Raw genomic sequence first — 26655 nt, forward strand, 5'->3', positions numbered from 1 at the left:
AATAGTTATGTAATCTATCAGAAATAATACATTGTTAGCCGTTACTGCGAGTAGTATTATAGTGCATAATCTATTCCAATGCACCAAAGAAACAAAAATGCGTCAATTTTTAAACATCTAGTGGGTATCGGCCTCAGCGGACCGCTGTCCATGGCCATGCCTCTCATCCGCTGTGGGATGTAATCCGGAAACCACGGGCCGGTTATCGCGGCGAAGCGCGCCCACCGGCCCGCCAGGGGCAACTTAAAATACGGGTATCCCAAAATTTTTCGGCTTACTTGACCTCATTTTCAAAATTCGGCTTGCTTGCTTATCGGTTTGCTTGACCACCGCCGTGTTCTTTTGAAAGAAGGTAATCTGTGGCCAAAATACCGGCAAATGTTGCTGCAGAATTTTCAAAAAACATATTGCACTATAATTTTCTCATCCTTTATACTGCTAATTGAAAAAACGATTGGAAACAGACAGCCAGAGCAAGTTTTAGACGTTGCTATGTAGTGCGAGAAGTTGTTTTTGAACGGCTTTTTCAAGCCGAGAAATTTTGTTTAAATGCTGCGTTGCTATTTATTTACTGAACCAAATTAATGTATTCTTACTTTTGCTTGACTAAAATTTACATTGAATAATCAACTGTTCAAATGTTTTCTCACTGTTTGGCGAGCACCGTGTGTCTAACTGCATTCTGAGTATCCATCTGGTTTGATGACTATAATTTTTTGCAATGAAGCATATCAACTTAAACAATCACAATAAAAATCTTTAAAAATTCAAATTTTAGAGCCTTAGAGATTTCGAGGTTTCGAAGAAAATTACATGGTAAAAAAGCGATTACACTGTAACTTCTAAAGAACGCACAGACTACATGCGTTTGAAATAAGTGTTGAGGAATATGCTATGAGAAAGTGGAGGGCAAAACTATGCAAGTTGACAATATTTTGTGAAAATCTTTCGCCCCAACTCACTAACACACATTTTGAAATGGGGCAACAGTATTCATAATATTCATGCAACTATGTTGGCGAAACGTAATACTTATGACACCTTTGAGAATCCAATTCTAATTTTTCAAAAATTTAAGGACAAAATTTGGTCTTAAAGATGTTGAAGAATCCTTCAAACCTGATTCCTGATTCTGAGCTAAATGGCTCTTGAAATTCTGTGCTCTGCTTTCTTATGGGCAATACTTTTTGGTCAAAAACAATTGCAAATGTTGCTGTAATAATTTTGTAAAAAAGTGGAACGTTTTCGAAGGGTCTTCAAATTCAAAACTGATCCCAAGAAACAAAAATGGAAATGGCGAATGCAAGTACTTCGTCTAGCCTTTCAGTTCGAAAAGCATTTTTAACGAAACCAGTTAAAGTTGTTAGATTGCGTTCCAAACGTCTTTACTGTTCACTGCAGCAATTGGCTTTGTAATAAAACTATATATGGATTAAAATAGAAATAGAACTATATAGGGATTAAAATAGAACTATAAGTAAATGTGTTGCTCGTATTGTATTTTATTTGACTAGGGTGTTGTTAAAGATCTCCATGGAGCTCACAGTCTGTCCTATTCTGGTATCTTGAACAAAAAATTTATTATCATTATTAATAGCCGCCCTCAACTTCTCAATCTAAAATGAACAGAATCAGTATCAAAACACGGAATGAAAAATAGAAAGGTGATAACCCATGAGGCCAAATTTTAGATGCCCGCTACTTGAAGTTTGTTCTTATAAGTCTTAGTTACCATCTCTAATGCTTATTGGTATTGATACTAGCTCATTTGTCATCTCAGGAGAAGATTAGGTAACAGGAGTATACCTAACAACAAAATGAAATCAATATAGCTCGCTTTTAAAAAAATTTCCTACATCAATCAGTTTTTTTTTAATTTTCTGTTCTTGCCATTCCAATCGGGGTTATGGTAATCAATGGCGGCTATTTTCCGCCAATCTGCCGATTTATGCTTGATTTCTTGGTATACTTAATTTAAAAAATGAATGATGGTGACAAACAAAATGGAGTTCGCATGCAATTACCTTGTTTTAAAAAATGCTGGAGCAGTAGGTCATTGTGTATTGCCTGTTCCCCTAAAGCAAACCAATAGGAAGGTAAGGGAACTTAAAAAGAGGTTACTGGAAATAGCGGTTTGAAGATGGGCAATAATTGTTGTTTTTCAGAAAAGTGATGTCAATGCCGGTCTGAATATTAAATTTAATTGTTAATTGGAACTAGGACGATAATTATCAGAACGGTGGTATCAACTCAAGAATCACGCTGAATCTAGAACTCGGCATGAAAATTTTGTCACTTTGTTCATAATTTGAAGTGTTGCAAAAAAGTTGCTCTGAAATAACCTCTTAAAATGAACGACAGTTCAAATCCGAATAAAACAGAAACGGGCTTCTATTTTACCAGACCTTAATTCAGCTAAAACATAGGCTATTTTAAAATTTTGACTAGAATGGAGCTGTCACCTAACAACCAGAATTCTTCAACTGGTCAATGGACACTGTCCAACATGAAATGCAAAGTATGCGAGAGTGTATTCACGCTTACTGGAGACAGGGTTCCCAGATTGCTCCTCTGTGGACACTCCTTGTGTCATCTCTGTCTCACGAGGCTGGCAATGGATTCTGAGAGTGAAAGAACCTCAAGCAGCATTTTGTGTCCTTTCGATAGAAGATCGACGTATTTACCGCCAGGTATGTGCACTATTTATAGTAATTTATTTTTAGGCCACCTACGTTTTACAATCTTCTGCTTTTAATGGAAATTCCTAGTCTGTTTTCCCCATGTTTTCGCGTTAAAATGGTGGCCAGGACTTTCGTAGCCTTTATCATTGCTCTTAAACGAGGTTTGTGGCAATTATATTTGTACGGCTGGTCTTTTTTGAAGACTTAAAGAGTATCGGTATTTTAAGATTTTTTTTCAGGTGAAGCAAATTTGTTCATGACTTGAACTTTGACTCAATTCTTTTGGAACATTGACTTCTGTTTTCGAACACTGGATTTCACCAGTAACAGTACAGTAGCTGAGGTTCTAATGCATAGTTATTTCGTACGGCCGGTAGAATTCAAGATAAAAATGGTAATTTTGATGTTTTGATTCCATAACAGTACCTCCTCCTTATGCAAAGTACAGACAATCCCACCGTCTACGTCACACATACCTGCTTACCCCCAACCTACATGAGCTTAGTTAAGAGTTTATGTTGCACGACTCTTCGAGTCGTTTCCGGTATTCTATCGGAATTGTTTATGCGATATTTTGCTACCAACTTTTAGTCTGACCTACAGCTCTTTCGGAGCCGTAGTTCTTTTAGATCACTACGGCTTACTAGTCTCTAAGTATACAATTCACCGAAATTGTTTTAGAGACAGTAATTCGAAGGTTTGAAGGACAGTTTTTAGAGCTGGAGTACCTACCACCCGCAGGCTCGTCCCCACCCGCGCTCAAACCCACCCATGCTCACCCGTCCCACCCTCCTCAATCTAAAGGTTGCCTCCCTAAGCTATGTAGCTGGCGACTAACGAAGCTAACAGCTCGCCTGTCTTTTCAGTACAAATCCCCTTCCGTTTTGCGGGCTTGGATAACTGCGTCTTGATAAATGCAGACGAAAAATTCAAGCTTAACAATTACAATATAATCAGACTAAAACTTAAAAGCAAATGATGGAAATATGAAAGATATTTAAGCTTAAGTTTTTTGGTCTTCTAAATCTTCGGTAGCACATGGTACTTGCAATGTACAGAAGAATGGCTGTATTCACTGCTCGTTCTAGTTGCTTTCCTAGTTATGGCAATGATTTGGCTGAATCAATAGTATCTAAACAAGGCGGCACAATTACTTCCATTAAAGAGTGAAACTAGTTTCCTTTCTGCTATAGACTGACTCTTCTTTCAGAATATGACCTTTAACGCAAAGTTGAGTGTCGTTGATTTGCAATAATTAGTTGTGATGTTTCTAGGTGGCGTAAATGAGCTGAACAAAAATTTCGCACTGTTAGAAGTGCTAGAAACTATGCAGAATGATTCGAACAGTCCAAGCAACAGTTCAACATCAACGTCGTCAAGTGGTTCCAGATCTAGCACCGGATCCCAAGGAGCTCCGCTGAGTCCCAACTCTATGGCGGGAGTCACGAGAAAATGTGACGAGAACGATTTGCATGTTGCGACGCTGTATTGCCTCACTTGTGCAACTAATTTGTGTCTGCAGTGCTCTGAAGCGATACATTCCACAAGGGTTACTCTGTATATTATACCTATTTATTGATCTTGAGATAAATGTGTCGGATCGCGTGCGTTTGACTTTGTTATTTTTGGTCTAAAACTTTCCAAAAGTTGTTAGAAATTACATCTTGCAGTCAATGGAGTTCAACGCCACGGATTTTGTATGTCAGTAGATTTAACAAAAATTAGGTTGTTTGAACTATAGCTTCTAATGTGCTTTTAAACGAAACCGTAGTTTTGTATCCGAGAGGTTTGAAAGCAAGTATAGACTGGCTACATTTTTAATCGCTTTTACTTGGTAACAATTGTTGTCTATTTTTTCAGACCTTATCACGACACAAGAGGATTCCAATTTGCGATGCTCCGAGTCGACAGAGACCTCAATGTCTATTGCATCCTGGCCATCCCGTGGAACTGGTCTGTCTCGAACCCGGATGTCAGATACCCTCCCCAATCCAGACAGGCAGCGTGCAGTCATCTTCAACATCGCAAGTCAGCTCTCAGATCCAATTGCAGTTGCCGATGATGTGCTATCTGTGTCGAGATTTCAGTTCCCATAAAGGCCATAAGTTCAATTTGTTGAGTCACGAAGCGGAATCGATTAAAGGACTCCTGACGAATTGCTTGAACATCATTAATAACTTCTCAGACGATGTCACAAATTACATTCGGAGACTCAATGCATGTATGCAACTAATTGAAGGGACCTCAACGCGATCGCCTACTGGTGGACCATCGTCGTCAAGTTTTCTAGGGTCCGATCGCGATTTGAATCTCAGCGTTGTTGGAGTTGTGAGTCCGGGTTCCAACACCCAGTTGTCAAACGTCCGCGGAACTGCACTGGTAGCTCGTCAACAAGTGCATGATTACTTTGAGGATTTAAGGCACAATTTGAGACGGCAAGAAGAAGTTGCGTTGTCAGTCGTGAACACTTTTGTGCGTGAGAAGAAACTTGCGCTGCAACAGAGCATGCAAACACTGACAATGATTTTGTCGCAGTTGACGTCGACTGAAAGCGATTTGAAACGACAGTCTACTTTGGGGGACGTTGATCTTATTATAAGAAGGTACAATATTTTATTAGCTTGGAGGTCTACTGGTCGTCGCCTTAAACTTAACCTTAAGTTATTAAGTTATCATTCTTCTAACCAATGAAAGACTCACTATGGTCACTAAAACTGGTCGAGGCAACTTCGTAGCACTCAACGCAGGAAACCACGTCAATGTTGTAAGAAGCTAAAAAATTTGTCTCTTTTGCATCCCAAAAAGTAATTGAATGTTCAGCTTACATTAAACATAGCTTGAATATTGCCAGAAAATAGCTACAATAGTTTCGTAGACCTGCGGTCTCATAATAGCAATGAAAAAAGTTGACCGATGATGAGAAATTTTAGATTTTACGTATTGCTGAGTTGCATATTTTGATTGAAGAAACTAAATATTTCGTTGTCTGTATTAGCTGTCCTCCAATAACCTTCAATTAGCGTGAAATATAATCAGTTGACCTTACCTCCTGAAACTAAAGTAAGCAAACGTCATTTTGAAGCGAGGAAAGTTACGTGACACCAAAAGTTAATTCACGCGAACGACCAAAAACGCTCTCATAATTGTGGAAAATCACTTCAAACACTATATTCAGCCAAAATTTCTTTAATGAATGAAGCAAAGCAGAGTTAAAGTTAGCATGACGTCATATGGTTTTAAAAAAGTCTTGATGAAATAAAAAACATAGCTGGTAGAATTCTGGTAGTGATTCAAAGCGTCAGAGCTTCCCGAACAACAACAACCAAAAGTGGCCTAGCAGCTTCAAGCATTTTTTAATTTTGAAACACTTATTTTTCATCGCCAAAGCCAACTAAATATTAAATACAATTTTTGACACCTGTCGTAACGGGAAAATTATCAGAATTGACATCCTTGAAGCAAGCAAGAAAAGGAACATTTACGACGTCCTTCCGAAATCAAAAGAAGGGCAATATTTCATCCCCCATGAATGCAAAAAAGGTTCACTGAAATCTTGAAATTGCAAAATTTTTACCATTTTAAATATATCTGAAAACGCTGAAAATAGCCTAAGATTGATTAAAACTGATCAACTCAAAAAATGATCGGGCTAACAATTATTACAAAATTACAGTTACAGAAATTGGCGACTCGGTAATCACCCAAAATTTACATGAAAAGCGTAAGTAGTAAAATGAAATCTTAGAAACTGCATTGTATTTCAGAAATTGAAGACAAAAGGTCCCAAGAAAACATATTGTTTTCGTTTCACAGTAATCCAAAACATCTTGCATTTATTTCTCAGTTGTTTGGAGATTTGTTTGATAAAAATACATTTAATCTATTTCGAAATAAAATCTACCGGGAAAAAGGCGCAGAAAACTGATAATAACTCAAAAGCAAAATTATTACCAAAATTCAACCCCAAACAATTTCGCAAAAACTAAACCTTAGTCCTTTCAGTTGTAAACATTTGGCATTAATGTTCTAATATGAATTTCATTTAATTCACTGAACTTATAAAAAATGAAATTAGCAGCAGACAAAATGTAAAACTGATGCAAAGATTACGGCAACAAATCATAGATATTTTTAGAAAATAAAAACAGCCAAATACTAGATTTTTTGAACAAATTGTAAAAATAAAGACGGGCCGTCATCATGGTTTCAAAAAATTTGAAAATTATATTAAAGAGTTAAAGAAACAAAAAATCAATTAATAACATTGAATGTTCAATTGAAATTTTAGGGCATCTTTTACTCAAAGTAAAACAGTTAAAGCTAATTGCAAAGATTTGAAAAATGATTTATTTGCCAAACATGCAAAATCGTTGTCAAAATGAAAATTATGAAACAAATTTTCATTGAAATTCAAACTCATTATTATAGGGCTGTTAAAAACATTGCAATGTCAACTCCAGAGGATAAGATATTACTGCAGCTTCGATCGAAAACTTTTTAATTAACAAAACGTTACACAAGCGAAAGAAATGAGACAAATTGACGAAAGACAGTAAAAGAACCGTTATCTCGATGCACTGTTCTGTCAAAAAACAAAGGCAAAAGGAATTCAATCAACGCAGCGTTGAATAATTTTTTTCGGGCAGAAAATTTAATTTCTCTCCCAGGCAGTTCAGGCGATGCCAAATTATTCTCCGTAAATTGGGGGAGCTCAATTGATTCCTATAGATACTTTCAAATTGCAGTGAAGGCAGGTTACATAATCCAGACCAGCAGTATCATCGGTGATATCCCTTAAGTGACTCGCAAAACACCAATAGAATTTTCCACACGCCTAGAAACTAACCTGGATTTTTAGATGGGCCTTTTGTTTGCAAATGTAGATTGTTTGCAAATGATATATCAGTTGATTTTATGAAAAACCACAGGCAATCAGATTGCTTATCCAGTTTTCTATGAAAACTATGGATGTATTGAAATTGATTAGCATACGAGAATTCTAGTTGAGTGGCTAGTTGTTGTAAAAGTCTAATTGTTGTGGCAGTTATAGATTCTACATCTCAAGCCTTCAACTAAGTAGTTATTTGTGTTCTAGATCTGAGATCAGCAGATTGGTAGATGCTGCCCAATGGCAACAGTCTCAGCTGCAGGATCTCCTGACCACCAGTAGCAATGCTCCAACTAGCACGACGTCTAGTGGCACCAATACATCTGCAACTACCAATTACAACACCACGGGTGGTGGGAACAATAGTAGCAGCAGTAGTACTGCCAGTGGTGGTAATGGTGGTGGTGTGATGAATTTGGCTGCCTGCGATCCGAGTATCCCTGTGACCTTCACACGAGATAACAGAGTTCATATAGGTGCGTTCAATGCTTCACGGCATGTTTTAACTGATTCTGTGAACAATACAGGCTATATAGGATATCAACAGAGAGGTCAGTGCATGTATTAATATTGTGATTGCGTAGAATGTCCACAGAGGATTAAAAGAACGAGTATTAGTACATTTGGGTCACCATCCCTCAACTAAGGCTGCTGCAACAGATGACGAAGATAACGGCAATATATAACGAAGATAATCTTTCTCAGTCATTTCACCCTCTTGCATACTGGCCTCGACCGTTCCAATCCATTAAAAACTACTTTTCTACTGCTATACGCTTTTGTCTACTATAAAAAATAGTCTACTAAATTAGTCTACTTGTATCAGTCTAAAGGAGTTTTCAGAACTTGCTAACCTTTTTAGGTCCGAAAATTGAGATGCGGCTTGTGATGTTGGGTCTGAACAATGCTGGAAAGACATCGATTTTGTTCAAACTGAAGCAGAACGAGTTCGTGCCCACAACCTTACCTACGATTGGCTTCAATGTGGAGACCATTGAGTACAAAAACCTCCAGTTCAATATTTGGGATGTTGGCGGAGATCCGAAGCTGAGGCCTCTCTGGAAACACTATTATCTCAACACCCAGGTAAAATTTTTGGGCCTTGTCCATTATAGACCATCAAGCTCCCAATTATTCGATATATGCGGGGAGAGCGTTATTAATCTGAGGAGATATTGTATTGTGATTGGACACATTTTGTCATCTGCTTTTTTAAATTGTTTTACAAATAAAACAGATCGCTGTCTTGAAAAATAATGCCTCCGTTGGGGCGGCTCTGAGAGGTTGAAGACACTCCCACTGTTGACCCCCCCCCCACTATTGCCCCCCACCGCGCTGTCCCCCCATGGAATGGCCATGGAATAGTTTTAAACTTTTTAATATCACATTTTGTAGCAGTTTTTTCGATAAATTTTTCAATTTTTTTCAAGTTTTTTGGAATTTTTTTCGGTTTTAGGTTCTTCCAGCCTCAAGAGCCGTAGAACGTCCTCCAGGGTTTGGCAATAAGTTGTTGGTTGTTGTATAGTTTCTAATTGTAATGAAATGTTTTTCAAGATTTCAACACCACGAGTATTAGCATTTTTTTTTTACAAAACTTGCAATTTTCGTTTTTTTTTACTTTTATTATCACTTCAGGTTTTTCAGCCCAACAGAAAATCTCCGTTAGGTGTTGATAATAAGTTACTGGAAAAAGTTTTTGGCCATGGATTAGTTTTCAACTTTTTATCACAAATTTTAGCAATTTTTTTATGCAACTTGCAAGTTTTTTTAAATCTTTTTGAAATTTTTTGTCATTTGTTAGGTTTCTCCAGCCTCATAACGCCACATAACGTCCTCTGGGGTTTGATTTTAGGTTACTGCATAGCTTCTATATGTAATGGAATGTTTTTCAAGTTTTTAATATGAGCAACTATTAAAAAATATTTGCAATTTTGTCAAGTTTTTTGAATCTTTTTGAATTTTCTATCATTTTTTCTGGCACCATGATCCTAGGGACTTCCTCCGAGTATTGACTATAAGCTGTTGCATAGTTTCTAATGTTAATGGAATAATTATTTTTGTCCTTTTCTGAGTCCAACGATCATTTCTGGCCAAAGAAATTTTTCCAGTCTTGCAGATGGATATTTGACATAACGCCAGAATCAAAAAAAGTTTTGAACATTTACACTGCGAAATCGGGAAGCTTTTGCAAGTTTTGAAATTATCTGTTTTTTATATGATTTATTTACTAACAAGGCTAGAAAACTAAAATTTAGCGAGTCAAATCAAGTTAAAGCTAGCCTCACTAACCGTGCCTGCTATTGACAAAGCCAACTGCTCGCCGGTCGTTTTGAGAGCAATTCGCCCGACGTTAGTCTGTTATGTTTAATTCTGTTTTACAATTGTTTGAAGTTCGCTGAAGATTTTATTAGTCTGTTTTCAACTTGAAGTTTATTCATTTTTGTTTGCTTTTTTTCAGTAACGCGTTTTTGCTTTCTTCCATTAACATTAACTATTCAGTTCGACAGTTTGTTGAGCTAACATTTTATCATTCAAATAAAATTTTCACTCACGTGGTGCTTCCAGCATAATCTCTCTAAGTTGAAATACTCATTTGAGCAGTAAAATGCCCAGAAGTATCTAATCTCATGACAAGATCTCATAACAATGACTGAGAAATTAAAAAAGATATCAAAGCCACACTTTGTGAATCGATGAACATATCCATTATATACATTGTGAGTGAGAAAGAGGGTTCTATCGCAAAAGGGTTAAGTAGGGCTACCTTTTAAGTTCTATAAGCAATCTTAATACATGGGGGGAATTTTTCAATTGTAAATAGCTCCCACAAAAATTCAAATTTGAGCAAACTTGGCAGTGACTAGTACTAGTCTACAAGATAGCATATGAAAAAAGAGTGAACTAACTCGGACGTGTAGTTTTGAGATAATGAGATTTAGATTTCAGACCGCAAGATTGGTACCAGGGGCCCAGGACCTACTCCAAGGCTTGATAATATGTTGCTGCATAGTTTCTTAAGTTAATGGAACGGTTATCAATATTTTGATGACTGGAGTTTTCGAATATTTTTGTCCTTTTCTGAGTCCAACGATCATTTCTGGCCAAAGAATTTTTTCCAGTCTTGCAGATGGATATTTGACATAACGCCAGAGTCAAAAAATTTTGAACATTTACACTGCGATATCTGAAAGCTTTTCTTTTAAATTTTGCAATATTTTGCAAGTTTTTAAAATATCTGTTTTTTATTTGATTCATTTACTAACAAGGCTAGAAAACTAAAATTTACAGAGTCAAATCAAGCTAAAGCTAGCCTCACTAACCGTGGCTAGCTACTGACAAAGCCAATTGCTCACCGGTCGTTTGAGAGCAATTCGCCCGACGTTTGTCGGTTTTGTTTAAAAAAACTATTGAATTTTAAGTGTTTAGGCTCTGATATTTGTGGTTGATAGCTCAGACCGAGCGAGAATGAGCGAAGCACAAAGTGAGTTGTCTCGACTGATGCTTGAAAAAGATCTGAGAAGCGCCATTCTACTCGTCCTCGCTAGCAAACAGGACGTACGAGATTCGGTTGGAGTTGAAATCCTAACCAACGAATTAAATCTTCACAAAATTTGCTGTGGTCGAAAGTGGCATATACAAGCATGCGACGCACAGACAGGAGTCGGACTGGCTGATGGTTTGGATTGGCTGTCCAGACAATTAGTTTGGGCTGGAGTTGTGGATGTCTGTCCGCATGCTCCGGCAGCATCAAGTTCTACAAACCCGGATGTAAGTCACGGTCATAGTCATAATGAAAATGGACATAGCACCATAACGGGGCATAATTTGGCAGTGCATCAAAGCGGTCCAAGTCCAGGAGTTTCTCCGAATCATAGAAGTGGGGAGACGTTAGCAGCTGGTGATAATGGAAGGACTCAAACTTATGATCGGATATCCCGAGAAGTTCCAACCATTGGGTTAAACTTGGACGAAGGAAGGAGAGCGGATTTTGGTGGATTGGAAAATTCTTTTGAACAAGCAAGTGGATCGCTGACTTCCGCTTCTTCTCAAACGCAGATGTATTCGTCAATGGCAACTACAAATCGTGAGTTCCGCTTTTTTATTAATTGCTCTCAAACGAAGTTTGTAACAACTATGCACTGAACTTCAAAAGTAAGAACGGAGTTGTTAGCGTGCAATGGAAAAGGGACGGGAATACTTTATCTTAACATGTAAAAGTATTGTTCTACCGTAATAAGCTACTGATCTTAAGCGCTCGAAATTAGAGTGTTCGTATTTCTTCTCGTTTTTAATAGCCGCACAGCGATAGCTGGGGCTATTATTGGCCTTCTCTTGGTTTTTTTTACGACTCGAAGAGGAGTATTGGTTTTCTCTCGGTTTTTACGACTCGAAGAGGAGTATTGGTTTTCTTAAGGTTTTTTTTTTTACCGGAAGTACTATTCGTTCAGACGATGTATTGACCTAAAAGCGAAAGTGAGTGAAATTGCCTTGTGAACTAATTTTTTCTGAGCGAGAGAAGTTTTTTGATCATGCGCTGCGTTTATTGAATGACTTTTTGACTTTGAAAAGTAGTTTTTGACTGAATGGCACATATAGATATCCGTTTTTAGCCGTTTTTTCGTCTAAGTGGCCAAGTTTTTTTTGCTTTTAGTTTGGTTTTTTGTAGTAATGATTTTTATTAGATGCTGTATTGAATTTTAAACCTCGGAAATTAATACCACAATGTTTTGGAGAGCCTGAAAATGCTTTTGAAGTTCAAAATTGGCACATATTTCTTGATTTTTTAGTTAGTTTTTGACTTTTTTCTAGTAATTTCTTCAATTTTGGATCTTTCAGCTGTGTTTTTGTCAAAAATCAGTTAACGTAGCAACTTCCCTTTGACAATTCATATACTCAACGCCTCTTTCTACCTGGATGTAATTTTGTTTTTTAAAATTGTACATATGCTAATCCGATTTTGGTAGTTTTTTTCAAATTTTCCTGTTTTTTGTCTTTATTTTGGTTTTAATTGCTCGAAATAATTTTTTCTGCTACATGAGTGACTTTAATTGTGTTTCAGTAAAAATTTAATTATTTGATGGCGTTAAGTTTTTGAAAAACAGTTACATTTTTTTTCATAAATGCAGTCTCAAAAGTTTATTGAACATTTTATTCTGCAAAATGTTTTAATATTTTGTTTGTTTGAATTCTGCTTTCTTTTTTTTGTGTTTTGTTCAGGGGATGCATCTTTGTCTCGTTGTCTTTTTAACGTCTCGAATGGTGAACAATGAAATGTATTCGCTTTTCTTGATTTTTTTATATTGATTTTTAACTTTCAAAAATCACATTGATTTTTAACTTTCAAAAATCAAAAATGTCTTTTTGTTACGGTGTTCCTTACATTTTGCCCATATTTACATTCTAGATAGTATCTTTCTAGCTTTGTGCTGGCACCTACATTTATTTTCGGTATATTGATTTTTTCAGTTGTAAAAAATGAATGATTTTTAACAAACAATAACTTTTCTAACTTTCAAAAATCAATTAGTCTTTTTGTTACGGTTTTCTTTACATTGTGTCAATATTCATCACATTCTGGGTTGTATCATTCTGGCTTTGTCCTAGCACCTACATTTATAATCGTTATATTGATTTTTTCAGTGGTTAAAATTTGAATCATTTCAGCTTTTTCTTAGATTTTTCTCATTACTTTGGTTTGCAAATGTTTTCATTCAACTTAAGGCAGTACTGAGAGTTTGCTAAAGAAACCTTTTCAAGTTTTCAGCTTATTACTGTTTATTGCATTTTTCTTCCGGCCTTGGTATTACTTTAAAACGATTTTTGGCCTTTGATTATTATTCTTTTGCTTGTCTTTTCTATGATTAATTGAATTTTTGATTCATTTAGAAATCATGTTGTCTAGAATATATACATAAAGGAAGAAATTTATGTTGTTTTTGTCTTAATTGCAGCGATTAGAGGTCTAATTTTGGTGGTCTTTTGGTTTTTAAATTAGACCATTCTTTTTTGAAAATTTCAGCCTAGTTTCTAAGATTGTTTTCTGCCGTTTACTTTCGCGATGTTTTTGATGAAAGAATCATGAATTATTTGAGGACAATTGATAGCACTGTCAGTTTTTTCAGCCGGTCCGTAATCTGACCATCCTCATTATTTTGGACTTTTTTAACGTTACCAAACGTTTTCACTAATATAAAATTTTGCTGCATTTTGTCTCTCGTGGTGACAGTGGGTTAAATTTCACCAATTCTGAGATCAGACCTGAGGAGGTAATGAGTTAATGGTTTAATATAGAAGGTTATGGTTGCAGCTGCAATTAGGGTTTTCTGTGAACTTTTGATGCTTCGAGTCGCTTCCGGAATTCTTCCGGCTATGTTTTTTTTTACAGGAAGTAGATTTGTTCACGCGGCATCTACCTCGATGTAATTTTGTTTCACAAAATTTTACATATGCTAATCCGATTTTGGTAGTTTTTTCCGGTTTTCGTCAGTTTTTCGTTTGTGTTTTGAATGTAATTGCTAGAAATAGTTTTTTTGTGCAACATGAGGGACTTTAATTTCGTTTCAATAAAAATTCATTCACTTTTTGGCGTTAAGTTTTGAAAAAAACAGTTGGAACTTTTTCATAAATGCAGTCTTAACTTAAAAGTTCTTTGACCATTTTTTTGCAAAATGGTTCAATGTTTCGTATTTATGAATTCTGCTTTTTCCTGCTTTTTGTTCTCTTCAGGAGGATAGATCTTTGTATCGGATGACTAGTTATCTTTTCTATGTCTTGAATGCTGATCAATGAAATGTATTCGTTTTTCTTGAGTTTTTTAAATTGACTTTCAACTTTAAATTGACAATCAAGAATGACTTTTTGTTACGGTGTTCATTACATTGTGCCCATAATATTATTCTAGTTAGTATCATTCTAGTTTTGTCCTGGCACCTACATTTATTTTCGGTATATTGATTTTTTCAGTTGTAAAAAATCAATGATTTCAGCTTTTTCTTAGATTTTCGTCATTTCTTTGGTTTGCAATTGATTTCATTCAACCTAAGGCAGTACTAAGAGTTTGATAGCACCCTTTTTCCAAAATTTCCACTTCTGACTAATTACTACAGCTTTCTTCCGGCCTTGGTATTAATTGAAACGATTTTTTGCCTTTGAATATTCTGCTGCTTATGTCTTTTCTATGATCAATTTTATTTTTGATTTAGTATGAAATCATGTTGTCTAGCTTATGTACAAGAAGGAACAGGTGTATGTTGTTTTTTGTCTTAGTCGCAGTGATTAGAAGTGTAATTATAGGTGTATTCTGATTCTTAAATTTGAGCTTTCTTTTTTGAAAATAGTAAAATTAGTTTCTAAGATTATTATCTGCCGTTTGCTTTCACGATCTTTTTCAGAGTAGAATATTGAATTATTTGAGGACTATTGATAACTTTGTCAGCTTTTTCAGACTATCAGGTTTTTGACCACCTTAATTATTTTGGATTTTTTAACTTACCAAACGTTTTCAATAATATAAAATTTTGCTGCATTTTGTTTCTCTTGTTGACAGTGGTTTAAGTTTCACCAATTTTTAGAGCAGACCTGGGGAGGTAGTTAGTTAATGGTTTAATACAAAAGGTAGTGGCTTCCGTTGCAATTACGGTTTTGTTAGTGAAGTTCTGACGCTTCGAGTCGCTTCCGGAATTCTTCCGGCTATGTTTTTTATTTCGTCATGATTTTTGTTACGACCATATGACGTCACAGCCACTTTTTGTTCATTCGTTCATGCAATTTCAACTGAATTGCATGTGTGACGTCATTTTTCGCTCTTAGTGGAGCGAGTTTTTTTGTTCATGCGCGTGATTAAATTTTCGGTCACACTTGACTTACCTCACTCTCAAAAATGACTTCCTCACTTTGAAATTGACTTTTATTTACTTTAATTCAAAGAGATAAGGTCAAATGGGTGTGTGTCACTCTAAATGAAGGTTATTTGAGATCAGCTAGTAGAGGCAGCAATAACTTATACAGATTTTCAATCAAAATAAAACAGATCAGCCTTCAATGAAAAGACGAATTTTTTTGGTCTGTCTTTTTTACTGTTTTTTTAGACGGCCGATCTACGAATCTATTGCGGCTATTTTCTGGCAATCTGCCAGCTATGTTTTTTCTTTTGCAAAGCATTTTCTCTTTAAGCAAGGTACTTTTACGTAGAGTTCTTAATAGAGCTCTGCTTTACAAAACTGATCGGATGCTGAATTCAGATTTAGTTGTACTTTCAGCCTTTGAACTCCGTTTTTTCATAAATCCCAATTTCTTTTCCTAAAAAAAATGACTTGGTACTCGTGAATCAGCCTAATTTATTAATAGCCGCGAAAAGATAGCTGAGGCTATTATTGGCTTTCTCTTGGTTTTTTTTCAATTCAAGGATTTTGAATTGTATTGGGGCGATGTCTTTTTTAAGATCTGTTCACACATTTTCATGATTTTTGGGGTCAAATTGGAGTAGTGAATGGTCACGCCGGACATCTAAATGGTTTTCCCAATCCATTCATAGTCTGTTCTGGGTCTAGTTTTCTGTTTAGTCAATGAAAATTCTTTGAATTGTACATCAGGACTTGTCCTGCTATGTTTTTTATTTCGTCGGTCGCGATTTGTGTTACGACCATATGACGTCACAACCACTTACAACTACTCAAAGAGGAGTATTGGTTTTCTCTCGGTTTTTACGACTCGAAGAGGAGTATTGGTTTTCTTAAGGTTTTTTTTTTACCGGAAGTACTATTCGTTCAGACGATGTATTGACCTAAAAGCGAAAGTGAGTGAAATTGCCTTGTGAACTAATTTTTTCTGAGCGAGAGAAGTTTTTTGATCATGCGCTGCGTTTATTGAATGACTTTTTGACTTTGAAAAGTAGTTTTTGACTGAATGGCACATATAGATATCCGTTTTTAGCCGTTTTTTCGTCTAAGTGGCCAAGTTTTTTTTGCTTTTAGTTTGGTTTTTTGTAGTAATGATTTTTATTAGATGCTGTATTGAATTTTAAACCTCGGAAATTAATACCACAATGTTTTGGAGAGCCTGAAAATGCTTTTGAAGTTCAAAATTGGCACATATTTCTTGATTTTTTAGTTAGTTTTTGACTTTTTTCTAGTAATTTCTTCAATTTTGGATCTTTCAGCTGTGTTTTTGTCAAAAATCAGTTAACGTAGCAACTTCCCTTTGACAATTCATATACTCAACGCCTCTTTCTACCTGGATGTAATTTTGTTTTTTAAAATTGTACATATGCTAATCCGATTTTGGTAGTTTTTTTCAAATTTTCCTGTTTTTTGTCTTTATTTTGGTTTTAATTGCTCGAAATAATTTTTTCTGCTACATGAGTGACTTTAATTGTGTTTCAGTAAAAATTTAATTATTTGATGGCGTTAAGTTTTTGAAAAACAGTTACATTTTTTTTCATAAATGCAGTCTCAAAAGTTTATTGAACATTTTATTCTGCAAAATGTTTTAATATTTTGTTTGTTTGAATTCTGCTTTCTTTTTTTTGTGTTTTGTTCAGGGGATGCATCTTTGTCTCGTTGTCTTTTTAACGTCTCGAATGGTGAACAATGAAATGTATTCGCTTTTCTTGATTTTTTTATATTGATTTTTAACTTTCAAAAATCACATTGATTTTTAACTTTCAAAAATCAAAAATGTCTTTTTGTTACGGTGTTCCTTACATTTTGCCCATATTTACATTCTAGATAGTATCTTTCTAGCTTTGTGCTGGCACCTACATTTATTTTCGGTATATTGATTTTTTCAGTTGTAAAAAATGAATGATTTTTAACAAACAATAACTTTTCTAACTTTCAAAAATCAATTAGTCTTTTTGTTACGGTTTTCTTTACATTGTGTCAATATTCATCACATTCTGGGTTGTATCATTCTGGCTTTGTCCTAGCACCTACATTTATAATCGTTATATTGATTTTTTCAGTGGTTAAAATTTGAATCATTTCAGCTTTTTCTTAGATTTTTCTCATTACTTTGGTTTGCAAATGTTTTCATTCAACTTAAGGCAGTACTGAGAGTTTGCTAAAGAAACCTTTTCAAGTTTTCAGCTTATTACTGTTTATTGCATTTTTCTTCCGGCCTTGGTATTACTTTAAAACGATTTTTGGCCTTTGATTATTATTCTTTTGCTTGTCTTTTCTATGATTAATTGAATTTTTGATTCATTTAGAAATCATGTTGTCTAGAATATATACATAAAGGAAGAAATTTATGTTGTTTTTGTCTTAATTGCAGCGATTAGAGGTCTAATTTTGGTGGTCTTTTGGTTTTTAAATTAGACCATTCTTTTTTGAAAATTTCAGCCTAGTTTCTAAGATTGTTTTCTGCCGTTTACTTTCGCGATGTTTTTGATGAAAGAATCATGAATTATTTGAGGACAATTGATAGCACTGTCAGTTTTTTCAGCCGGTCCGTAATCTGACCATCCTCATTATTTTGGACTTTTTTAACGTTACCAAACGTTTTCACTAATATAAAATTTTGCTGCATTTTGTCTCTCGTGGTGACAGTGGGTTAAATTTCACCAATTCTGAGATCAGACCTGAGGAGGTAATGAGTTAATGGTTTAATATAGAAGGTTATGGTTGCAGCTGCAATTAGGGTTTTCTGTGAACTTTTGATGCTTCGAGTCGCTTCCGGAATTCTTCCGGCTATGTTTTTTTTTACAGGAAGTAGATTTGTTCACGCGGCATCTACCTCGATGTAATTTTGTTTCACAAAATTTTACATATGCTAATCCGATTTTGGTAGTTTTTTCCGGTTTTCGTCAGTTTTTCGTTTGTGTTTTGAATGTAATTGCTAGAAATAGTTTTTTTGTGCAACATGAGGGACTTTAATTTCGTTTCAATAAAAATTCATTCACTTTTTGGCGTTAAGTTTTGAAAAAAACAGTTGGAACTTTTTCATAAATGCAGTCTTAACTTAAAAGTTCTTTGACCATTTTTTTGCAAAATGGTTCAATGTTTCGTATTTATGAATTCTGCTTTTTCCTGCTTTTTGTTCTCTTCAGGAGGATAGATCTTTGTATCGGATGACTAGTTATCTTTTCTATGTCTTGAATGCTGATCAATGAAATGTATTCGTTTTTCTTGAGTTTTTTAAATTGACTTTCAACTTTAAATTGACAATCAAGAATGACTTTTTGTTACGGTGTTCATTACATTGTGCCCATAATATTATTCTAGTTAGTATCATTCTAGTTTTGTCCTGGCACCTACATTTATTTTCGGTATATTGATTTTTTCAGTTGTAAAAAATCAATGATTTCAGCTTTTTCTTAGATTTTCGTCATTTCTTTGGTTTGCAATTGATTTCATTCAACCTAAGGCAGTACTAAGAGTTTGATAGCACCCTTTTTCCAAAATTTCCACTTCTGACTAATTACTACAGCTTTCTTCCGGCCTTGGTATTAATTGAAACGATTTTTTGCCTTTGAATATTCTGCTGCTTATGTCTTTTCTATGATCAATTTTATTTTTGATTTAGTATGAAATCATGTTGTCTAGCTTATGTACAAGAAGGAACAGGTGTATGTTGTTTTTTGTCTTAGTCGCAGTGATTAGAAGTGTAATTATAGGTGTATTCTGATTCTTAAATTTGAGCTTTCTTTTTTGAAAATAGTAAAATTAGTTTCTAAGATTATTATCTGCCGTTTGCTTTCACGATCTTTTTCAGAGTAGAATATTGAATTATTTGAGGACTATTGATAACTTTGTCAGCTTTTTCAGACTATCAGGTTTTTGACCACCTTAATTATTTTGGATTTTTTAACTTACCAAACGTTTTCAATAATATAAAATTTTGCTGCATTTTGTTTCTCTTGTTGACAGTGGTTTAAGTTTCACCAATTTTTAGAGCAGACCTGGGGAGGTAGTTAGTTAATGGTTTAATACAAAAGGTAGTGGCTTCCGTTGCAATTACGGTTTTGTTAGTGAAGTTCTGACGCTTCGAGTCGCTTCCGGAATTCTTCCGGCTATGTTTTTTATTTCGTCATGATTTTTGTTACGACCATATGACGTCACAGCCACTTTTTGTTCATTCGTTCATGCAATTTCAACTGAATTGCATGTGTGACGTCATTTTTCGCTCTTAGTGGAGCGAGTTTTTTTGTTCATGCGCGTGATTAAATTTTCGGTCACACTTGACTTACCTCACTCTCAAAAATGACTTCCTCACTTTGAAATTGACTTTTATTTACTTTAATTCAAAGAGATAAGGTCAAATGGGTGTGTGTCACTCTAAATGAAGGTTATTTGAGATCAGCTAGTAGAGGCAGCAATAACTTATACAGATTTTCAATCAAAATAAAACAGATCAGCCTTCAATGAAAAGACGAATTTTTTTGGTCTGTCTTTTTTACTGTTTTTTTAGACGGCCGATCTACGAATCTATTGCGGCTATTTTCTGGCAATCTGCCAGCTATGTTTTTTCTTTTGCAAAGCATTTTCTCTTTAAGCAAGGTACTTTTACGTAGAGTTCTTAATAGAGCTCTGCTTTACAAAACTGATCGGATGCTGAATTCAGATTTAGTTGTACTTTCAGCCTTTGAACTCCGTTTTTTCATAAATCCCAATTTCTTTTCCTAAAAAAAATGACTTGGTACTCGTGAATCAGCCTAATTTATTAATAGCCGCGAAAAGATAGCTGAGGCTATTATTGGCTTTCTCTTGGTTTTTTTTCAATTCAAGGATTTTGAATTGTATTGGGGCGATGTCTTTTTTAAGATCTGTTCACACATTTTCATGATTTTTGGGGTCAAATTGGAGTAGTGAATGGTCACGCCGGACATCTAAATGGTTTTCCCAATCCATTCATAGTCTGTTCTGGGTCTAGTTTTCTGTTTAGTCAATGAAAATTCTTTGAATTGTACATCAGGACTTGTCCTGCTATGTTTTTTATTTCGTCGGTCGCGATTTGTGTTACGACCATATGACGTCACAACCACTTACAACTACTCGAAGAGGAGTATTGGTTTTCTCTCGGTTTTTACGACTCGAAGAGGAGTATTGGTTTTCTTAAGGTTTTTTTTTTACCGGAAGTACTATTCGTTCAGACGATGTATTGACCTAAAAGCGAAAGTGAGTGAAATTGCCTTGTGAACTAATTTTTTCTGAGCGAGAGAAGTTTTTTGATCATGCGCTGCGTTTATTGAATGACTTTTTGACTTTGAAAAGTAGTTTTTGACTGAATGGCACATATAGATATCCGTTTTTAGCCGTTTTTTCGTCTAAGTGGCCAAGTTTTTTTTGCTTTTAGTTTGGTTTTTTGTAGTAATGATTTTTATTAGATGCTGTATTGAATTTTAAACCTCGGAAATTAATACCACAATGTTTTGGAGAGCCTGAAAATGCTTTTGAAGTTCAAAATTGGCACATATTTCTTGATTTTTTAGTTAGTTTTTGACTTTTTTCTAGTAATTTCTTCAATTTTGGATCTTTCAGCTGTGTTTTTGTCAAAAATCAGTTAACGTAGCAACTTCCCTTTGACAATTCATATACTCAACGCCTCTTTCTACCTGGATGTAATTTTGTTTTTTAAAATTGTACATATGCTAATCCGATTTTGGTAGTTTTTTTCAAATTTTCCTGTTTTTTGTCTTTATTTTGGTTTTAATTGCTCGAAATAATTTTTTCTGCTACATGAGTGACTTTAATTGTGTTTCAGTAAAAATTTAATTATTTGATGGCGTTAAGTTTTTGAAAAACAGTTACATTTTTTTTCATAAATGCAGTCTCAAAAGTTTATTGAACATTTTATTCTGCAAAATGTTTTAATATTTTGTTTGTTTGAATTCTGCTTTCTTTTTTTTGTGTTTTGTTCAGGGGATGCATCTTTGTCTCGTTGTCTTTTTAACGTCTCGAATGGTGAACAATGAAATGTATTCGCTTTTCTTGATTTTTTTATATTGATTTTTAACTTTCAAAAATCACATTGATTTTTAACTTTCAAAAATCAAAAATGTCTTTTTGTTACGGTGTTCCTTACATTTTGCCCATATTTACATTCTAGATAGTATCTTTCTAGCTTTGTGCTGGCACCTACATTTATTTTCGGTATATTGATTTTTTCAGTTGTAAAAAATGAATGATTTTTAACAAACAATAACTTTTCTAACTTTCAAAAATCAATTAGTCTTTTTGTTACGGTTTTCTTTACATTGTGTCAATATTCATCACATTCTGGGTTGTATCATTCTGGCTTTGTCCTAGCACCTACATTTATAATCGTTATATTGATTTTTTCAGTGGTTAAAATTTGAATCATTTCAGCTTTTTCTTAGATTTTTCTCATTACTTTGGTTTGCAAATGTTTTCATTCAACTTAAGGCAGTACTGAGAGTTTGCTAAAGAAACCTTTTCAAGTTTTCAGCTTATTACTGTTTATTGCATTTTTCTTCCGGCCTTGGTATTACTTTAAAACGATTTTTGGCCTTTGATTATTATTCTTTTGCTTGTCTTTTCTATGATTAATTGAATTTTTGATTCATTTAGAAATCATGTTGTCTAGAATATATACATAAAGGAAGAAATTTATGTTGTTTTTGTCTTAATTGCAGCGATTAGAGGTCTAATTTTGGTGGTTTTTTGGTTTTTAAATTAGACCATTCTTTTTTGAAAATTTCAGCCTAGTTTCTAAGATTGTTTTCTGCCGTTTACTTTCGCGATGTTTTTGATGAAAGAATCATGAATTATTTGAGGACAATTGATAGCACTGTCAGTTTTTTCAGCCGGTCCGTAATCTGACCATCCTCATTATTTTGGACTTTTTTAACGTTACCAAACGTTTTCACTAATATAAAATTTTGCTGCATTTTGTCTCTCGTGGTGACAGTGGGTTAAATTTCACCAATTCTGAGATCAGACCTGAGGAGGTAATGAGTTAATGGTTTAATATAGAAGGTTATGGTTGCAGCTGCAATTAGGGTTTTCTGTGAACTTTTGATGCTTCGAGTCGCTTCCGGAATTCTTCCGGCTATGTTTTTTTTTACAGGAAGTAGATTTGTTCACGCGGCATTTTGACCTAAAAGCGAAAGTGAGAAAAGCTGTCTTGGTGAACAGATTTTCGCTAAGCGAGAGAAGTTTTTTGATCATGCGCTGCGTTTAGTGAATGGCTTTTTGACTTTGAAAAGTAGTTTTTGACTGAATTGCACATATAGATAACCGTTTTTAGCCGTTTTTTCGTCTAAGTGGCCCAATTTTTTTGCTTTTAATTTGGTTTCTTGTAGAAATAAATTTTATTCGAAACTATATTGAAATGTCAACCTCGGAAATTGATACCACAGTGTTTTGCAGAGCCTGAAAATGCGTTTCAAGTTGAAAATTTACACATAATTCTTGATTTTTTAGTTACTTTTTAGCTTTTTTTAATATTAATTTCTTCATTTTTGGATCTTTTAACCGTCTTTTTTGTCAAAAATCAGTTAATATTGCAACTTCTTTTTGATAATTCCTATACTCAACGCCTCTTTCTACCTCGATGTAATTTTGTTTCACAAAATTTTACATATGCTAATCCGATTTTGGTAGTTTTTTCCGGTTTTCGTCAGTTTTTCGTTTGTGTTTTGAATGTAATTGCTAGAAATAGTTTTTTTGTGCAACATGAGGGACTTTAATTTCGTTTCAATAAAAATTCATTCACTTTTTGGCGTTAAGTTTTGAAAAAAACAGTTGGAACTTTTTCATAAATGCAGTCTTAACTTAAAAGTTCTTTGACCATTTTTTTGCAAAATGGTTCAATGTTTCGTATTTATGAATTCTGCTTTTTCCTGCTTTTTGTTCTCTTCAGGAGGATAGATCTTTATCGGATGACTAGTTATCTTTTCTATGTCTTGAATGCTGATCAATGAAATGTATTCGTTTTTCTTGAGTTTTTTAAATTGACTTTCAACTTTAAATTGACAATCAAGAATGACTTTTTGTTACGGTGTTCATTACATTGTGCCCATATTATTATTCTAGTTAGTATCATTCTAGTTTTGTCCTGGCACCTACATTTATTTTCGGTATATTGATTTTTTCAGTTGTAAAAAATCAATGATTTCAGCTTTTTCTTAGATTTTCGTCATTTCTGTGGTTTGCAATTGATTTCATTCAACCTAAGGCAGTACTAAGAGTTTGATAGCACCCTTTTTCCAAAATTTCCACTTCTGACTAATTACTACAGCTTTCTTCCGGCCTTGGTATTAATTGAAACGATTTTTTGCCTTTGAATATTCTGCTGCTTATGTCTTTTCTATGATCAATTTTATTTTTGATTTAGTATGAAATCATGTTGTCTAGCTTATGTACAAGAAGGAACAGGTGTATGTTGTTTTTTGTCTTAGTCGCAGTGATTAGAAGTGTAATTATAGGTGTATTCTGATTCTTAAATTTGAGCTTTCTTTTTTGAAAATAGTAAAATTAGTTTCTAAGATTAGTATCTGCCGTTTGCTTTCACGATCTTTTTCAGAGTAGAATATTGAATTATTTGAGGACTATTGATAACTTTGTCAGCTTTTTCAGACTATCAGGTTTTTGACCACCTTAATTATTTTGGATTTTTTAACTTACCAAACGTTTTCAATAATATAAAATTTTGCTGCATTTTGTTTCTCTTGTTGACAGTGGTTTAAGTTTCACCAATTTTTAGAGCAGACCTGGGGAGGTAGTTAGGTAATGGTTTAATACAAAAGGTAGTGGCTTCCGTTGCAATTACGGTTTTGTTAGTGAAGTTCTGACGCTTCGAGTCGCTTCCGGAATTCTTCCGGCTATGTTTTTTATTTCGTCATGATTTTTGTTACGACCATATGACGTCACAGCCACTTTTTGTTCATTCGTTCATGCAATTTCAACTGAATTGCATGTGTGACGTCATTTTTCGCTCTTAGTGGAGCGAGTTTTTTTGTTCATGCGCGTGATTAAATTTTCGGTCACACTTGACTTACCTCACTCTCAAAAATGACTTCCTCACTTTGAAATTGACTTTTATTTACTTTAATTCAAAGAGATAAGGTCAAATGGGTGTGTGTCACTCTAAATGAAGGTTATTTGAGATCAGCTAGTAGAGGCAGCAATAACTTATACAGATTTTCAATCAAAATAAAACAGATCAGCCTTCAATGAAAAGACGAATTTTTTTGGTCTGTCTTTTTTACTGTTTTTTTAGACGGCCGATCTACGAATCTATTGCGGCTATTTTCTGGCAATCTGCCAGCTATGTTTTTTCTTTTGCAAAGCATTTTCTCTTTATGCAAGGTACTTTTACGTAGAGTTCTTAATAGAGCTCTGCTTTACAAAACTGATCGGATGCTGAATTCAGATTTAGTTGTACTTTCAGCCTTTGAACTCCGTTTTTTCATAAATCCCAATTTCTTTTCCTAAAAAAAATGACTTGGTACTCGTGAATCAGCCTAATTTATTAATAGCCGCGAAAAGATAGCTGAGGCTATTATTGGCATTCTCTTGGTTTTTTTTCAATTCAAGGATTTTGAATTGTATTGGGGCGATGTCTTTTTTTAAGATCTGTTCACACATTTTCATGATTTTTGAGGTCAAATTGGAGTAGTGAATGGTCACGCCGGACATCTAAATGGTTTTCCCAATCCATTCATAGTCTGTTCTGGGTCTAGTTTTCTGTTTAGTCAATGAAAATTCTTTGAATTGTACATCAGGACTTGTCCTGCTATGTTTTTTATTTCGTCGGTCGCGATTTGTGTTACGACCATATGACGTCACAACCACTTCCAATCTGCTTTTTATTCATTCGTTCATGCAATTTCAACTGAATTGCGTGCGTGACGTCATTTTTCACTCTTAGTGGAGCTAGTCTTTTTGTTCATTCTCGTGATTAATTTTTTGGTCGCACGTGACTTACCTCACCCTAAAATGATTTCCTCACTCTGACATTGACTTTTCTTTGCTTTAATTCAAAGAACTAAGGTCAAGTGAGTGTTCGTCACTCTAATTGAAGGGTATTTAATTGCAGCTAATAGAAGCAGCAATAAGATATACAGATTCATAATCAAAATATAACATCTCATCCTTGTACTTGAACTCACATCCACAGTAATTTTTTGGTCTGTCTTTTTTACTGTTTTTTGAAACTGCAGATCTACGAAGCTATTGCGGTTTTTTTCTGGCAATTTGCCAGCTATGTTACTGATAATTGTGAGGTTGAACGACCCCCCGGCTGCTATACGGGGTAATTGCTGCCTTATACGGGAACGAGCCAATCAAATCAAATCTAACACATTTAAATGTTTTCAACTATTGGTTAAGTTTAATTTCCCTTGTTAAACGTTTACTAGTTGCGTTAACTTATAAGTTTTCTTAAACAGACCATTACAATTTTTCATATTTTTTTAAAATTGAAAATGTGAATTTTTGGATCTTGGTTAGACTTCCATTCCTCATTTACAAAACAATTTAATTCTTTATTGTTTAAACAGCATTTCAATTCTTATCACCAATCAAGAATTTGTTCCCGTACTTCTCTGAGCATCCGTCTCTTCCTGATTTTCTGAATATTGTTATGGTAACTACTATTTTGACTCGCCATTCATTGGGTGGGACAAACAATAGACTCTCAGAATATTTTGTCCCCTCTCATTGGGCGACATTCTAGAGATTAGATTGGTAGATCTGAACTGATCATGTTATATCGTGGCCTCTATTTAAAAAAAAGGGATTGTTAAGTTGGTTATACTGTTGGATCTGAATTGATGATTTTTTTTTCAGTGAACAGAGATCCCAATCAGTTAGGTAGTCCCGACACCTCTCGTCCCAATCGTCTCTGTGCACGAGTGGCTGTTCGAGATTACGATTTAGACACACATCGCCAGATGGGAGAAGTGGTGCAGCAATTGGAATACTCTTCCCTGATTGGACGAAACCAGAGCCAATCAAATCAACTGTATAATGAACAACTAAATCCAAACAGTTTTATGCGATAAAAATTTGTAATTATAATGCATATTCTTTCCATTGTAGCGGTGCTAGAAATTAAGGGAGTACGGATATAGTGAATGAATATTAGGTACCGGTTTATTAATTCAATTGAGTCACAGATCAA

At 34.6% G+C, this 26655-nt stretch overlaps 1 protein-coding gene across 1 annotated transcript; it reads left to right on the forward strand.

Annotated features, from left to right (window-relative positions):
• Nucleotides 1-2088: 2088 nt before the first annotated feature.
• Nucleotides 2089-26655, forward strand: LOC142345638 (E3 ubiquitin-protein ligase TRIM23-like). The gene is made up of 7 exons (XM_075397796.1): nt 2089-2690; nt 3956-4230; nt 4542-5284; nt 7777-8045; nt 8432-8655; nt 10996-11653; nt 26322-26655. Exons 1-7 carry the CDS (start codon nt 2450-2452, stop codon nt 26534-26536), a joined length of 2625 nt encoding a protein of 874 aa, XP_075253911.1. The 5' UTR covers nt 2089-2449; the 3' UTR covers nt 26537-26655.

Source organism: Convolutriloba macropyga, chromosome 9 (assembly GCF_964194025.1).
Source record: "Convolutriloba macropyga chromosome 9, txConMacr16.3, whole genome shotgun sequence".
NCBI classification, from domain to species: domain Eukaryota; kingdom Metazoa; phylum Xenacoelomorpha; order Acoela; family Convolutidae; genus Convolutriloba; species Convolutriloba macropyga.